The 16,568-nt window shown below is 44.4% G+C and overlaps 1 protein-coding gene across 2 annotated transcripts in view; it reads left to right on the forward strand.

Annotated features, from left to right (window-relative positions):
* Positions 1-3,229: 3,229 nt before the first annotated feature.
* Positions 3,230-16,568, forward strand: part of CTPS2 (CTP synthase 2) — a 99,873-nt gene continuing 86,534 nt past the window's right edge. The window contains exons 1-4 of one of the 2 annotated variants that reach the window (XM_059384849.1): positions 3,230-3,666; positions 8,689-8,894; positions 14,473-14,643; positions 16,374-16,474. In XM_059384849.1, the coding sequence (XP_059240832.1) occupies positions 8,729-8,894; positions 14,473-14,643; positions 16,374-16,474 (438 nt within the window). In that variant the 5' untranslated portion in view covers positions 3,230-3,666; positions 8,689-8,728. Of the gene's footprint in view, positions 3,667-3,906; positions 4,514-8,688; positions 8,895-14,472; positions 14,644-16,373; positions 16,475-16,568 lie in introns of those variants that run through there. The other variant, XM_059384850.1, reaches the window with a different exon arrangement.

A 16,568-nucleotide genomic window follows, 5' to 3' on the forward strand; every position in this document is an offset into this window, starting at 1 on the left:
AAAGTAGGCAGAGCAGCAGGCAGAGAGAGAGGGGGAAGCAGGCTCCCTGTGGAGCAGGGAGCCCGATGTGGGGCTCGATCCCAGGACCCGGAGACCATGACTGGAGCCAAAGGCAGTGGCTTAACCCACTGAGCCACCCAGGCGCCCCGCCAAACAGCTTTTTAAAAAAGATTTTATTTATTTATTTGAGAGAGAGAGCACGAGCAGGGCAGAGGGAGAGGGAGAAGCAGACTCCCCGCTGAGCAGGGTGCCCAACTCGAAACTCATTCAGGACCTCAGGATCATGACCGAGGCTGAAGACAGAGGCTTAACTGACTGAGCCATCCAGGCACCCTAGAGTCAAACAACTTTATTGAGTTATGATTCAAATACCATATAATTAACATATTTAAAGTGTAGAATTCAACATTTTTTATATTATACTATTAATTTTTTAAACGGTAGTAAAATATATTTAACATAAAATCTGCTCTTTTAAATTAACTTTTTTCTTTTTCTTTTTTTAGGCTCTACGCTGAGTGTGGACCCCAGTGCGGGGTTTGAATTTCTGAACCTGAGATCAGGACCTGAGGTGAACTAAAAGTTGGACGCTTAACCGACTGAGCCACCCAGGTGCCCCTCTATTTTAACTATTTTTAAGTGTACGATTCAGTGGCATCAATGACATTTCAACCTGTTTTTAGAGTCTGTGTCGCTCTCGGCCCGCAAGAACGACTGGGAGACTCACGTAGCGGGGAACCTTCTTCTTTAATCGCTTTTTTCTTTCTTCCCCTTTACCCTCGGCGCATGCGTTTTTATACAGGCGGTGTTACCCAATCACAATGCAGTGCTCATGCACCTCCCGCGAGAGTGGACCTAAATGAACAGCCAATCATATTCAGTCCCTTACAGCTCTTATAGTGGGCCTCCTGTACTGGCTCCCGACAAGTCTGGGTGTTGATTTAGTTTTGAAAGTCAGGAGACATCTTAGGACCAGTGTTTTTTGGGATTTATGTCAGTAAGAACATGAAAGTAGTCAACACTCTACTGAAAAGGGATAGTTATTTCAGGTATGGTTGGACTGAGCCCAGAATTTCAGTCAGAGGCCTAGAGGAATGAAGATTCTAACGTCACCATCTAATAGATGAATAACCTTGACCTGTTATCTGTCCTTTCTGCCCTTCAAGTTTCTTCACCTGCAGAAATACAGTGCGGAGGTAGGGCCCAGCCCATTCTGCTCTACTTTTGCCTTATCTCCAGGTGTACCCAAAAACCACAAGAATGGCTCTGTTCCCCAGGGAAAGGTAGAAGTCTTCAAAATAAGAGATTGTATGAGCAATCAACTTAATGACAGACTTTGTATTCTCCTCTTTCTTTTTTCAATTCTTGTTTCTATGCTGGTTTTGGGCCATGAATAAACATTTATTTATTCATGACAATATTCTTGTCCCACCCAAATCAGTCCATCTGAATCCTGTTATCAAATTTGTTTTTCTCTTCATATTTTCTCCATTTTGTATTAATAATACAATCGTCATCATAATAATCCCTTTGTAGTCACAAAATATCTTTCATCTGTTAGCTACATAGAGGAATAGAATAAGCCGAAGGCAGACGCTTAACCGACTGAGCCACGCAGTGCCCCAAAAGTGTTTCCTCCTTTTCAAAAAATTTACTTATTGGCCTTCATGAAGACCGGGGCTTCCATATACTTCCCGCTGGGTGGAGCCTCTGTGTATTTTCCCTGAAGTTAACATCACCATGCCTAGTTCCTTCCTGATGCTTTCATGACACTCCTGTGTCATCCTTGGTGGGGAGAAATTCCCCTTTGCTTTGAAATTCATTGAATTTTTGCCATACAACCCTCCCCACCCATCCTTGTTGCTGTCTTCTATTAGCTTCTATTAGCTTCCACATTCACTGAAGATTTGGTTCCTTGGCCTCAAGATTTGGTTCCTTGGACTCCTCCAAGTTCCAGGGACCTCAGTGTCCCACACGCTGGCCTGGTGGTGCTTGACCGACTCATTTGACTCTGTTTCAGCTGTCAGACCCTAAGCTGAATCATCTCCTGGAGTTATTCCCCCTTTGAAGTCTCCAGTGCCAACACCACAGCTGGTGACAGCGTGCCAGCTCCTTTATTCCCATAGGCCTTTGTCTTTAGTTCTGTCTCTTTTCTTCCTAGTCTATCAGCTCTACACTGCTCTCCATCCTTTCCTGTGTGGACTAGACTCCCAGTGGAGTACCACAATCTCACATTCTCTCAGGCCCTCAACTGCCTCAGTCACCTCCCTCTACTCAGCCCACAGACTGCTTTTATCATAAATATCCATATTTATATATCTACCTATAGATAGCTCATGAAATCATAGCGGGCATCATCACACACTATGGTTTCTAAACTCCCCTAGATCTTCAATGACACTTTTGTGAGTTGGTACTCCAGTAACTCACACTGGTTATTCAAAAATTTCACCACTTTGCTAACTTCCATCTCAACTCCAAACCCTTCTGTTGTCCAGTTAGAGCCTTTCTTGTTCGGTGGTTTGTGTATGTTCTTCCCTTCCCCTGAATAACCTGTGTCCTCTCCCAGCACCAGCCATCCTCCAAGTACTCTTAGAAAGTCAGTGGGTGAAGCCCTGATTAACCTCCCCGCACCCCCACGTTTGTTTGTTTTTGTTACGCTAGTAATGTTTGACCAACTTTACTAATTTTTTCTTTTAAAATTTTATTTTACTTTATTTTTAATATTTTATTTTTTCATTTGACACAGAGAGAGAGAGATCACAAGCAGGCAGAGACAGAGAAGGAAGAGAGCTCTCTGCTGAGCAGAGAGCTCAAAGCGGGGCTCCATCCCAGGACGCTGAGACCATGACCTGAGCTGAAGGCAGAGGCTTAACCCACTGCGCCACGCAGGCGCCCCTAAAATTTTATTTTTAAGTAATCTCTGCACCCAACATGAGGCTTGAATTTACCACCCCAGAGAGCAAGAGTAGCGTGTTTCCACCAGCTGAGCCAGGGAACCCTGGAACCAGGTGCCCTAGGGAACTTTACTGATTTAAGGAGACGTGCGCCTTCAGGCCGTGAGCCCCTCAAAGGCAGGAATGGAGTTCTATTTGCGTCCTCTTAGCTTTTCTACAGTTCCTGGAGCGCAGTAAGGGATCCACAAACGTTTGTGGGCAGTGTGAAGCTCTTTACAGTGGGGAGAACTGGACGGGAGGACCCGAGTAAGGATCCCGCCTTGCCAAAAGGCAGGGGCTCGCCGGGAACGTGGCGTTCATCCGCGCCCCCGAAGTGCCTCTTCTAAGTGAGCCGCGGAGGGGAGGAGCAGTCCCCGGGCTGAGCGAGGCCTGGGGCCAAGTGCATCCAGGGCGGAGGGTGGCGGGAAGCTGTCTGTCTGAGGAGTCACTTTTTAGGTGCTTGTTTTGGAGCGTTGCACAAACGCGGGTGCAAACCCCAAGCTCACCAGCGTGAGTCAGCGGGGCCCGCAGCAGCAGGAGAGGGAAAGGTGGGCGAGGAGGGCGCCGCGCACCCCGAGGCCCGCGCGGGCGGCGGGAAGGACCCGGTGGCGACAAGGGACACCCCTAGCGGCGGCCCCTTCCCCAGCCCTACAGGTGAGCGCGGGCCCGCCGCGGGGCGGAGCGCGCTGTCCCCACCGGCTACTCTCCCGGCGCCACCACCACCGCGCAGGTAACCTCCCGCCCGGACCTTCCCCGGACCCCCAGGGCCTCCGCGCTGGGGCCACCTGGCATCCCCTGGGCCTCCGCGCCCCCAGTCCAGGCGCGCACGTGGGGGCCGGGCGCCTTTGTCCCCTCGCCGATGGCGCCCGCGCCGAGTCGGAGAGGGGCGGGCAAGCGGCGCGTCCCCGCACCCGGCGCACGCAAGCCGCCGGCGGACGGCGGACGGCAGACGGGCGGGGGCCGGGGCTGCCCTGCCGGCGCCCGGTGCCGTCGGAACCCGCCCTGCCGCGGCCCACGATCGCGGCTCCGGAGCGTCGCGTCCCCGGGGTGCGCTTCTCCCCGCACGGGGCCTCGGAAGGGGGCGCAAGGGTCGGCTGCACCCCGGGCCCCATTTCTCCCTGGCCTCGGGAGCCCGGAGAGCCCCGAGATGGCGTTGGCGGAAGTGAAGCCCCGCGCGGAGTGAAATGGCCTTTCTGTCCCCTCCCCCGCGCAGTGCCCTCGCTAAACAACGACCCTAGTATTTCCCCCAGAATAGCTGTTTAGGGCGCACTGGGGCTGAGTACGCTGCTGCTACAAGATAGCTTTCGTTTGGCAACAGTTTTTACGGATTGGATGTATAATTTACATACAACAAAATGCCCCCATTTTAAGGGTGCAGATCAGGGATTTGACGAATTATACACCCGTGGAACCACTACCACCACTACCGCGTGGACATACACCATTTCATTTCCGTCGTCCCGGGAAGTTCCCTCGTGCCGATTCCAGCCAGTCCACAACCCCTCTCCCCGCCCTGCCTGCTTTCTAGCATAGCTTAATTTTGCCTGCTTTCGAACTTAATAAAATGGGATCATTCAGTAAGTACTCCTGTTTTTGACTAATACTACTTTTTTAAATGGTCGTCATTTGAGAAGGTGTTTCTTGGTGCTCCTGGTGTTTTCAGTTGCTCATGGGCCTGAGCTGTCCAGTGTGGTAGCCACTGGCCACGTGTGGCTCTTGACTATTGGAAATGTGCTGAGTCTGAATTGAGATGTGCTGAAATAGACACACTGAATTTTGAAGACCTAGAGCCCCCAAAAGGGGGGGACATAAAATACCTCACTAGCGAATTCTTATATGGTTTGTGTGTTAAAATGATAGTATTTTGGATACATTGGGTTAAATAAGATGTTATTAAAATTAACTTACGGTTTCTCTTTACTTTTTAAATATGGCTACTAGAAAATTTAAAATTACACAGGTAGTTGCTGTAATGTTTTTATTGGACAGCAGACAGAAGAGACTCTGCACACTCCTGTTTTGCGCAGGAGTTCTGCTCCCTGCCTATAAGAGCAAAGGAAAAACTTCAGCCTTCACAGGGGCAAAAACAACTCGATTCAAGGAGGTAGCTTGAAGAGCCTGCTTTTTCCTATAGTTTTGAAACTTGCTTCAAACTTGTTTGCTTTCAAGAGGTAGAAAGGAATAGGTGTCTCCTTGGTATTAAATTACATTTTTAAAAAAAAGATTTTATTTATTTGTCAGGGAGAAAGCACAAGCAGGGGGAGAGGCAGGCAGAGGGAGAAGCAGGCTCCCTGCCCAGCAAGGAGAGGGATATGGCACTCTGCTTTGAGGACCCTGGGATCACAACCTGAGCTGAACACAGACGCCTAACTGGCTGAGCCACCTAGGATTCCCTTGAGTTACATTTTGAAGAAGGACATTGCAAAATACCTCATGTATTTAAAAAGGCATCTTGTGATTTTTTAAAAAGATTTTATTTATTTATTTGACAGAGATCACAAGTAGTCAGAGAGGCAGGCAGAGAGAGAGGGGGAAGCAGGCTCCCCGCTGAGCAGAGAGCCTGATGCGGGACTCGATCCCAGGACCCTGGATCATGACCGGAGCCAAAGGCAGAAGCTCTAACCCTCTGAGCCACCCAGGCGCCCCAAGGCATCTTGTGATTTTTGAAAAAATAGAAAAGTAGTCACTGCCTACACCCCAACCACCTACGTATAAAAATTTAGCTTTTTGATGTAGTTTTGGTTAGTCTTAACTTAAAAACATAGTTGAGATAATATTATATTCAATTTTATATCCTTCTGTATAAGGGAGTTTTTTATGAAAAATTCTTAGGCTTCTTACAACCATATAATGTGACTTCACATGCATGCACTCTAGTTTTCAATGACATTTTTCGATTTTGCTAATTTTTACAAATAGAAAGTCATTTTAATAGGGTGACAGTGCCAGTATAGGGTACAGTGACAGCAGTGCTCATTTTGTAACTGAACCAAACAAGAGTTTGCCCACCTGGTGCTCAGCAAGCCAATAAAAACTGATACTGAGTTTCTGCAGTGAAGGAAGATAGGCTATGTATTGGTATGGTGCTACCTATGGAGCAGGGAGGGAATGCTCTGAAGTCCCAAACTCCCCAGTGGCTTGCAAGTAAGGGTTTTTTAAGGACAAGATTTGGGGCAGGGTCTCCTGAGAAGGTGGACACCATTGCCTGGAGGCACGTGAGACCATGTGAGCTAACCAGGTACTCTCCTGCAACTTTGTCTGGTCCCCTGGAGGTTTTTCCATCTCAGGAGACTGGGAATCTGAAAAAATATCTTTGTTCTTTATGTTAGAGATTTCATTAGGTACATCTGGTAATTATATCTTAAAAAATTTTTTTTTAAAAGATTTTATTTATTTATTTGAGAGAGAGAGAGAGAGAGAGAGAGAAAGAGAAAGCATGAGCAGGGGAGGGGTAGGGGGAGAAGTAGGCTCTCTGCTGAGAGAGCCCGATGTGGGGCTTGATCATGGGACCCTGGGATCATGACCTGAGCTGAAGGTGGATGCTTAACCAGCTGAGCCACCCAGGTGTTGCGGTAAATATATCTTTATTTGTAAGTGAGTAGAGTTGCATTCCTACAGGTTCCTTGGCCAGTCCAGCTATGCCTGGGGGCGATATGACCTCTAGTTGTCATTCTTTCATCTCAACTAACAAAACAGATCCTGACTAAAAATTGCCTCTTACTCTCACAGGGAAGGTGAAGTCCAAGAGGGCAGGGACCTTGACTTTTTGTCTACCCCCATGTCCCCAGGACCTGGGAACATGTTAAGCATAATTGACCTATAATAAACATTTGTGAGCTGATTGAAAAATGATAACAGCTTTCATTAAGCACTTGGGTACTCACTTTGTAAATGCCCGCCCGCCTCTATCAGGCAGGCCCTGTTATGATCTCTGTGTACTGCACAGGTAGAGAAATCTGAGGTTTAGAAAAGTTGAAGAAGTCGTCCAGGGTCATAGCTGTAAATAACAGAATCAGCATTTGCACCCAGGCTGTCTGACTTGAGAGGAGGGATACTTACTGAATAGAAGAAAGCAGCAGGAGCGGGGAGTGGGTAAGAGAGAGCTGCCTGTAAGGGTGGCTGTGTGGCTTAGTCATTAAATGTCTGCCTTCGGCTCAGGCCATGATCCCAGGGTCCTGGGATGGAGCTCCGCATCGGGCTCCCTGCTCAGTGGGAAGCCTGCTTCTCCCTCTCCCACTCCCCCGCTTGTATTCCCTCTCTCGCTGTCTTTCTCTCTGTCAAAGAAATAAAATCTGGAAGAAAGAAAGAATGAAAGAAAGAAAGAGAACGAAAGAAAGTAAAGAAATTACTCCTATAATGACTACCTGGGCCAGCGGGGCTGGAAAGAGGTGAATATTCAGATAGATTTTGGATCTATAGGAGGAGCATTCTGGGTTTGGATCCATGGTTAATCTTTTCGGCTAAATCTAGCTGGAGTGAGCAAAATGACAGGTGGCTAGAGAAGAGGAACAATGGCCTTCAATGGGATCATCTGGAGTGTATAGAAAGGCAGGTCCAGGGACTTAGGGAAGCCATCGGGGATGGGACTTGTGTATTTTGGATGGTTTCAGTTCACTTGCCTTGACCGTGGTCGACTAGTTTAAATTGAACTCAGAGCACTGCAGTGAGATAACCTTATACACCTTCAAGTTCTGATCGTTTGATTTGAAAGGAGAGGAAACTGCAAAATCAGTCTATTCCTTAGTTCATTTAATCCTCACACCCACCTATGAGATTTTTATAATGTCCGCATATATGAAGACCGATTTTTTAAAAAAAGGCTTTATTTTTTGGAGCAATTTTAGATTCACAGCAAAAATGAGCAGGAAGCACCGAGTTCTCATGCACTCCCTGCCCCTACAAGCATAGCCTTCCCCACTACCAACATCTAGAACCAGAGGGGTTCGTTTGTTACAATGGACGAACCTACACTGATACAGCATTATCATTCAAGCTCCATTATAGGTTGACGTTGGAGTTTGCTCTTGGCCTTGTTCATTCTGTGCCTCTAGACAAATGCATAATGACTTGTATCCACCGTTATAACATCATACAGAATAGTTTCGCTGCCCTAAAAATCCTCTGTGCTCTACATATTCATTCTTCCCTCTCCCCCAACCCCAGGGACCCACTGATCCTTTTGTTATCTCCATAGTTTGCCTTTTCCAGAATGTCAAGTAGTTGGAGTCCTACAGTATGTATGCAGCCGTCTCCGGTTGGCTTCTTTCACTTAGTAATGTGCACTGCAGTTACCCCCGTGTTTTTTCATGGTTTGAGAGCTCATTGCTTTTTAGTGCTGAGTAATACTCCAAGGAACTCGTATTTTTTATTCCGTTTCACAGATGAAGAAACAGAAGGATTAGTAACTTGCCCAGGTACAGCTTGTACAGATCAGTCTGATTCCAGATCGTTTTCTCTTAGAAATTTTACCATGCTTCTGAATCCCAGAGAAATTGGGTCTCTCATAATGAAGTTTGTCACATAATGGAGTTGGGGTAAATGGAAAATACGGGCGACTTCGCTTGCAGAAAGTACCCATCGCTTTCTGCATATAGCCCAAAATGGAAAACCTGGAAGGGAAGACTTTGTTTCAAAAGTTTACTTTATATGGAAAAATGCCATGTGCTTTTGAAATTCTAGTTTAACACACTCCTGCTTTACTGGTTTGAGAATATGATTCTCTTCCCTGACTCTTAATTTTGTTACCTTTCAGATTATTTCTGGGTGCTCGCACTCAGCCACCTCCTCCACCAATGAAGTACATCCTGGTCACTGGAGGGGTCATCTCAGGCATTGGTAAAGGGATCATTGCAAGCAGCATTGGGACGATTTTAAAGTCATGTGGACTCCGAGTTACTGCCATCAAAATTGACCCTTATATTAACATCGATGCAGGCACTTTTTCTCCTTATGAGCACGGTATGAAAGAGAATAACTTCCCCCTCTTATGAGGCACTGGGTTAATTGCAGTTCTTTCCTGTATGGGGGGTAATTTCTTGAGAATAGAGTTAGGAAGTAGAGTTGCTGGATCAGTCATTATGAACACGTGAAATGTTCTCATGGTTGTTGATACATTTGGAAAACAGTGTAGAAGGATACCATTTTCATTGTACCTTTTACAGTACAAATTATGTTTTGTTTTATTTTTACCATAAAGGTAATATAGTTCTCTTAACGTTTCATTGTTAAGAGAAAAAGTCAGACAATATGGTAAATACTGACAGTTATACTGACAATATAGAAAGGCACGAAGAAAATAAAAGTCCTCCATTTCCCAGCACTAAAAGTAACTATTATTAATGTTGACATTTTAATGTACATGCTAATTATTTTTAAAAAGGCATTAACACTTACATACTTTCTTTTTAAACTTTTTACATACAAGCAGGCAAGTGCACAGATCATAAGTGTACCACTTGATAAAGTGAACCTACTGTGCAACCAGCCCACAGACCAAGAAACAGAACCCCTCACCCCCGCCGCCAATGTCCCTTTCTAGTCTTTCCCCACCTGAAACCACCAGGGTAACTGCTGTCCTGTCTTCTAACACCACAGGTTACTTTTGCCTTTTTTTTTTTTTACTTATTATTATTTTTTTTTACTTTTTTGTTTTGTTTTTGCATAATGCACTGCATAACCTACTAGCAGGGACAGATGAGCATAACCGAGTGGTTTTTCAACAATCAGGAAAGTGCTTCCTTAATTAATGTTCTCCAAACGCTTTGATATGTACTAACAATTAACTCCAGAGATTACTTTTGCTTATTTTTGACCTTTAAATAAATTGAATCTTATAGTCATGTCAGTTTTTAATCTAATTTTTAAAACAGTACTGTGAACATTTGTATATATTTTAAAGTTTTTGTTTGTTTTCTAATTTTTTAAAAAGTCTTATTCATTCATTTGAGAGAGAGAGACAGCAGGAGCAGGGGGAGAGGGAGAAGCAGGCTCCCCGCTGAGCAAAGAACCCGATGCGATGCGGGGCTCCATCCCAGGACCCTGGGATCATGACCTGAGCTGAAGGCAGATGCCTAATCAACTGAGACACCCAGGCACCCCGGTGCTTTATACTCCTAAGGCTCCACAAAATCTGTACAATAATGGGAAATAATTTCCAATGTATTGATATTATAAACAACACTGTGATGGGAATCTTTAACATTTATTTTTTTTAGACATAAATGCCTACACACAGAATTTCTGATTCCACAGGGAGGTGTGCTTTTCAGGCTTTTTGACATATAATGCATATTACCCAAGGTTTTTAGATTCATGATCTCTTACCTATAAGTGTAAAATCCAGAAAGTTCTGAAAACTTTAAATTGTTCATAAGTTTGTGGCTATTTATAGTCTTTTTTCAAAAGTTTTGAAAAGTGAGGGGCACCTGGCTGGCGCAGTACTTAATCGTCTGCCTTGGGCTCAGGTCACGATCCCAGGCTCCCGGGATCGAACCCACGTTGGGCTTCCTGCTCGGCGGGAGACCTGCTTCTCCCTCTCCTACTCCCCCTGCTTCTGTTCCCTCTCTCACTATGTCTCTCTCTGTCAAATAAATAAATAAAATCTTAAAAAAAAAAATTTTAAAAACTGGAAAATCTTCATAAAGCCATGACTACTTATAGTCTTTAATCCATTTGGAATGTGTTTGCTTTTGGGGTGTTTTCTAATATAAGGCAAGTATTCTGTATTACCTTTGCATAATCTGAAAAACTTCAGATTTCAACTTCCATATTGTTTCCAAGAATTCTCTGATAAGGGCTATGGATCTGCACCAATTTATATACAAATCAACAGTGTATAAGAAGGCCTTTTTTTTTTTTTTTAATATCCCTGCTGAATATTATGCTTTTGAAAGTTTACTAACCTGAGAGAAAACAAAAAACAACAAAAAAGGGTATCTCATTGTTCTAATTTAGATTTCTTTGGTTTTCATTTTGTCTGTGGAGTGAATGATTCAAGTGAATGGATAGATTGTATTTTTGTTTGAAAGTATTACCCAACTTCCTTCTGTGGAGTAAATTTCCTTGTCCCGTTGACTTTGGACTTTGGTCATTTAGGATGGTGAACTCGTCTGGGTATGCTTGGGATTTTCCGGTTTTGAAACTGAAAGTCCAAATCCTGGGAACCCTATTAGTCCTGGGCAAACCCAAGAGCTTGGTCACCTTATTTGGTCATGTGGTTTGTTTTTTCCCTAGGAGACATTAGTGAATGTGACATCTGTCTTGTTGAAAGTAGAAATTTTCAGTGCAGTGGCATGATTTGGCTCTGTCTCTTTGGTGCTTCTGCTCTCTGCCGTGAGAACCTCCTGCTCTGTATAGGGACTTCTCCTTCAGTCTGGGTCCTGGAATGAGACCAAGTAGACTCACAACTAACCCACAGCCCCCACTTAACACCTAACCCAAGGGAGAAATCAATAAACATTTTGTAAGTTACTAAGATTTTAGGGTTGTTTGGTATTCAGTAAAGTTGACTAATCCCATGTGTTATGCCAGTTTTCCTTTGGATTTTTAATTTTTAATTTTTTTAGATTTATTTTTATCTTTTTAAAGATTTTATTTATTTGTTTGGCAGACAGAAATCAGGGAGTAGGCAGAGATGCAGGCGGGGGCCAGGAGAGCAGGCTCCCTGCTGAGCAGAGAACATGATGCGGGGCTCCATCCCAGGACCCTGAGATCATGACCTGAGCTGAAGGCAGAGGCTTTAACCCACTGAGCCACCCAGGCGCCCCTCCTTTGGATTTTTTAAAAACGTTTTTTAAAGATTTATTTATTTATTTATTAAAGATTTTATTTATTTATTTGACATAGAGAGATCACAAGTAGGCAGAGAGCCAGGCAGAGACAGGGGGGAAACAGGATCCCCGCTGAGCAGAGAGCCTGATTTGGGGCTCGATTTTAGGATGCTGAGATCCTGACCTGAGCCGAAGGCAGAGGCTTAACCCACTGAGCCACCCAGGCGCCCCAAAGATTTACTTATTTGAGAGAGAGAGAGTGTATGCCAGCGTGCAGCTCGTGGGGAGGGGCAAAAGGAGAGAGAATCTCAACCAGGTTTCCCACTGAATGAAGAGCTCAACCCAGGGCCGGATCTCATGACCCTGAGATCATGACCTCAGTGGAAATCAAGAGTGGGAGGCTTAACTGACTGAGGCACCCAAGTGCCCCACTTTGGATGTTTTAAAAATGATTTTCAAGGGTACCTGGGTGACTCAGTTGGTTAAGCTACTGCATTCAGTTTGGGTCATGATCCCAGGGTCCTGAGATTAAGTCCTGTGTCGGGTTCCCAGATCCGCGGGGAGTCTGCTTCTCCCTCTGACCTTGTCCCCTCTCATGCTCTCTCTCTTTCATAAATAAATAAAAAATTTTAAAAAATGATTTTCAAGAATATTTTACATAAAGTATTAACCTGTATATATATATATATAGAGAGAGAGAGAGAGAGAGTGTGTTTAACTCTGTTTGAAATTTGTCATAATATTACCTCTGCTAGTTACTAATAAATTTCCACTTACCATTTTTTTAAAAGGTTTTTTATTTATTATTTATTTGACAGAGAGAGATCACAAGTAGGCAGAGAGGCAGGCAGAGAGAGAGGAAGGGAAGCAGGCTCCCTGCCGAGCAGAGAGCCCTACTCGGGACTCGATCGCAGGACCCTGAAATCGTGACCTGAGCCGAAGGCAGAGACTTAACCCACTGAGCCACCCAGGCGCCCTTCCACTTGCCATTTATGTGATTAAATGTATCAACTGTTTCTTTTATGTTTCTGTCTTTGATGTCACCTTTAGGCTTCTCTGCCACAGGAATATTTAAATATTCATATATATTTTCTTCTGGAACTTTTATAGTTCCATTTACTTTTACTTTAACATTGTTAACACAGCTGGAATTGAATTTGTGTGAGATAAAGATGTAACATGATTTTTTTTCTAATTTTTTTCTGATTAGGCAACTATTCCTAATGGCATCTCTCAAGGATTTCATCCTTTTCTTCCTGACTTGAAATGCCACGTTTTATTATAAACCACATTTCTGTCTATACTTAGGTCTATCTTTGAACTCTGTTCTCTTCTGGATTTCTATGTTTATTCCTGCCTATCATTTTAAAAGCTGCAGCTTTTGATTATCAAGGAGGTCAGAGTCTTCCACGTTCCTTTTCTTTTTCCTTTGTTTTCTCTCCGTCTCTTTTTTTAAGTGCAAAAATGTGTTTTTATTATCCCTCTAGCAAAGCATTGACTTTTTTAGTTGTTCCTTTGTTTTTTTCTTAACCTCAGAGTGTTTGTTGTCTTCAGAATTAACTTAGGAATCATTTTGTCCAAGTTTACAAGAAATTGCATTGGAATTTTTGGCAAAAATTTCTTTAAATTTATTAATTAATTTGGGGAGGAATTAAACACTGCAAAATGTTGACTGGCCCATTCAGGAACTTTAGAAGTGGTTTTCCTTTTATTTATACCTTGTTTTATGTCTGTGAAGTAAGCTTTTTAAGTTTTATAAATATAGTTCCTACATTTCTTCAAAGTTTATTTCTGAGTGTTTTATTTACTTTGATTTGTGATGATAGCTTTGGGGTTTTGGTTTTTTTTTTTCAAGTCATATATTAAATTCTTTTATGTAATAGGGATCGTTTTGTTTTTTGTTTTTTTAAAGATTTTATTTTTTTAAGTAGTCTCTACACCCAGTGTGAGGCTCAAATTCACAACCCTGAGATCAAAAGTCACATGCTCCACCTACCAAGCCAGCATGACCCCAATAAGGATCTTTTTGGATATTTTGGTTTTGTGACTTTGTTCCATATTTATATATATTGAAATATATGTATGCATATATATTTCAATCTTCCTTTACTCACTGCTATTTGTTAAAAGGGCTTTTTAAATTTATTTTTCGTGTGTTGGTTTTGGTAATCACACCTGTTTTTCTGAAAACTGACTGTAGTATCATCCTCAAGTTGAAAAAATCTGCTGGAATTTTTATTATAACTACAGTAAATCTAAGAACCTATTTCAGGACTTGTCATCTGCAGTTTTTCTTTCTCTTCTAGGAATATAATGGGTATATACTTTTCTTTTCTTTTTTTTTTTTTTTTAAGATTTTGTTTATTGGGGCACTTGGGTGGTTCAGTCCGGTAAGCATCTGCCTTGGGCTCAGGTCATGGTCCCAGGGTCCTGGGACGGAGCCTCCAGTCCAGCTCCCCGCCCAGCAGGGAGTCTGCTTCTCCCTCTGCCTCTCCCACTGCCCCTCCCTCTTCTCCTGCTCTTGCCTCTCAAATAAATAAATAAATAAGTAAATAAATATTTCATTTATTTTTAGAGAGAGTATATATGCTTTTGTAGGGGGGGAGAAGAAGGGGAAGTGGGAGAGAAGCAGACTCCCCACTGGGTTCGATCCCATGACCCTGAGATCATGCCTGAGCTGAAAACAACAGCTGGACGCTTCACTGTCTGAGCCAGCCAGGTGCCCCTGAAAAGAAATTTTTAATATTTACATTGCCTTTTTATCCTAGGCGAAGTGTTTGTCTTAAATGATGGTGGAGAAGTTGATTTAGACCTTGGAAATTATGAACGGTTCTTGGATATTAACCTTTATAAAGACAACAACATTACCACTGGGAAGATATATCAGCACGTGATCAATAAAGAGAGGCGTGGCGATTACCTGGGGAAAACAGTACAAGGTATTGTGTCCCACACAGCTTAGCGAGTCGTGTCTGCAGAGCACCCGCACCCTGGTCGGAATGCTCCCTGAGCTCTCCAAGTTCTAATCCTTTTCCAATCTTGCTTTCTTCCCCTTTGCGATTTCTTCAAAGGTGCCTGCTTCACCCTCCATGTTCTTGATTGTATTTTCTTCGGTCTTTTTCTTTATTACTAATGTTGTTTTCTCTCGGTACGTATCTGTCTTTAGCTATTATACATATCTCTCGGTATGTATCTATCTGTAGCTATTATTTATAAAATCCATGCAGAACCATGCATTCATCATTTTTACCTGATTGAGGTACAGACTTTTTTCATTTGTTTTTTGTCTGTCTCTTTCCTTCTTGTATCTTTGCATGGATGTGAGTCATACCCCTTTAAGGACAGTGTGCGGAGGGACTGGGGGATGGAACTGCAGTGGCTGGAAGTGTGGTCTGACCCTGCTTCACCAACTCTTTTCCTGAGTGGTATGAGTCTCTTTTGTCTCGGGAGAGACCCCTGCCCTCCCGTGGTTCCCCCCGCCCCCCGGCAGGTCTTGTATTCACAGGTTTCCGTGCAGTAAGGTAAAGGTGATAATTCCCCATCTCCTTTAGATCACGTGTTGGATCCCGTTGAGAGGTAGACATGGGGGCCGGATAGATGGAGATCAAAAGAACATCGGTGTAATTCTTGAAACTGGAACGTGCGGGTTAGAGCTCAACCATAGCTGGGCTAATAGCTTTTCCCCTGAGTGTAGATCTTGGGAAGACCCAGAAGAAGGAGAGGTGCTGCCTCACACCTGCCGCATCCCTGTGATGGGGAGAGAACAAGGCCCCAGGCCTGGGCTCTGACTCCTGATCCCTGGGCTGCCGATGTGGGGGCAGAGGCCGGGCAACACCTGCCCTGCGCTGCCCTCCCCGCCGTTCCCCGCCCTGGCCCTGCTGCCAAAAGGGGCCAAACAGCCCACGTAATGTGGGTTGCTCCAAATGCACCGGTGGGTGACAAGGTCCTCCTGCTCTGAAGGAGCACCTAGCGCTAGGGAGAGCCGGCAACAGATGCCCCTTCGCTTTGGCTTCCCAGAGGGCCACGTTCCTGCTTCGTGTATCCCATTAGATTAGTTGGCTGCACTGTGAGGCTGTCCCCATGCACCCGCAGGGATGTCCGCTTTCTGTCCCTTTGGCAGAGATATGTAGCTGCCGGCCTGTTCACTACCAACGGGCCTCTGGGCCTCAAATGCTTGTGGAGTTGTCACCTTTTGGCTTCTTCAGCGGCCACTAGCAGCCACAGGCCCCTGGTCAGCATGCAGGGCCCATCTACACCCTCTGGGGGGACCTCTCCCCACTAACTGGCAGGCTGCCCAGAGCCTGCAGCACGGGGCCACTCTGTCTTTCTTCCCCCACAGAACTCAGCATGCAGCAGGCCCGACAGCCCTCCTTGCAGTTGTTAGTTGGCCTCATAGGTGTTTCTAGATGCCTTGTCAATGGCGTTTCTGCTTTCTGATTCTTAATCTCCGTGGTCGGCCAGTTTCAAAAGAAATGACATAACATTTAAGTGATTAAACCTGTATCGTGCCTCCATCAGGGAGATGGAGAATCACATGAACTCTGGAGTTTGTCTTATTTGCCAAGTGGCTGTCAGGTTATTTGGGAGGTCTAAAGACATGAATACATTCCTTTCTCATGATTGTGACCGTGAAATCGGCTTTTATGCTAATTATGACTTCCTTCTACAGTTGTCCCTCACATTACTGATGCTGTCCAGGAATGGGTTATGAATCAAGCTATGGTGCCCGTGGATGGTCATAAGGAAGAGCCCCAAATATGCGTTATTGAGGCAAGCATGGAATTTTTCTTTATAAACTTAATATCCTTCTGGGTTTTTGAGCATGTAGTCTTCATTCATTCAACACACATGTGTATTATTTTAT

The sequence above is a fragment of the Mustela nigripes genome, chromosome X (assembly GCF_022355385.1).
Source record: "Mustela nigripes isolate SB6536 chromosome X, MUSNIG.SB6536, whole genome shotgun sequence".
Taxonomy (NCBI): Eukaryota; Metazoa; Chordata; class Mammalia; order Carnivora; family Mustelidae; genus Mustela; species Mustela nigripes.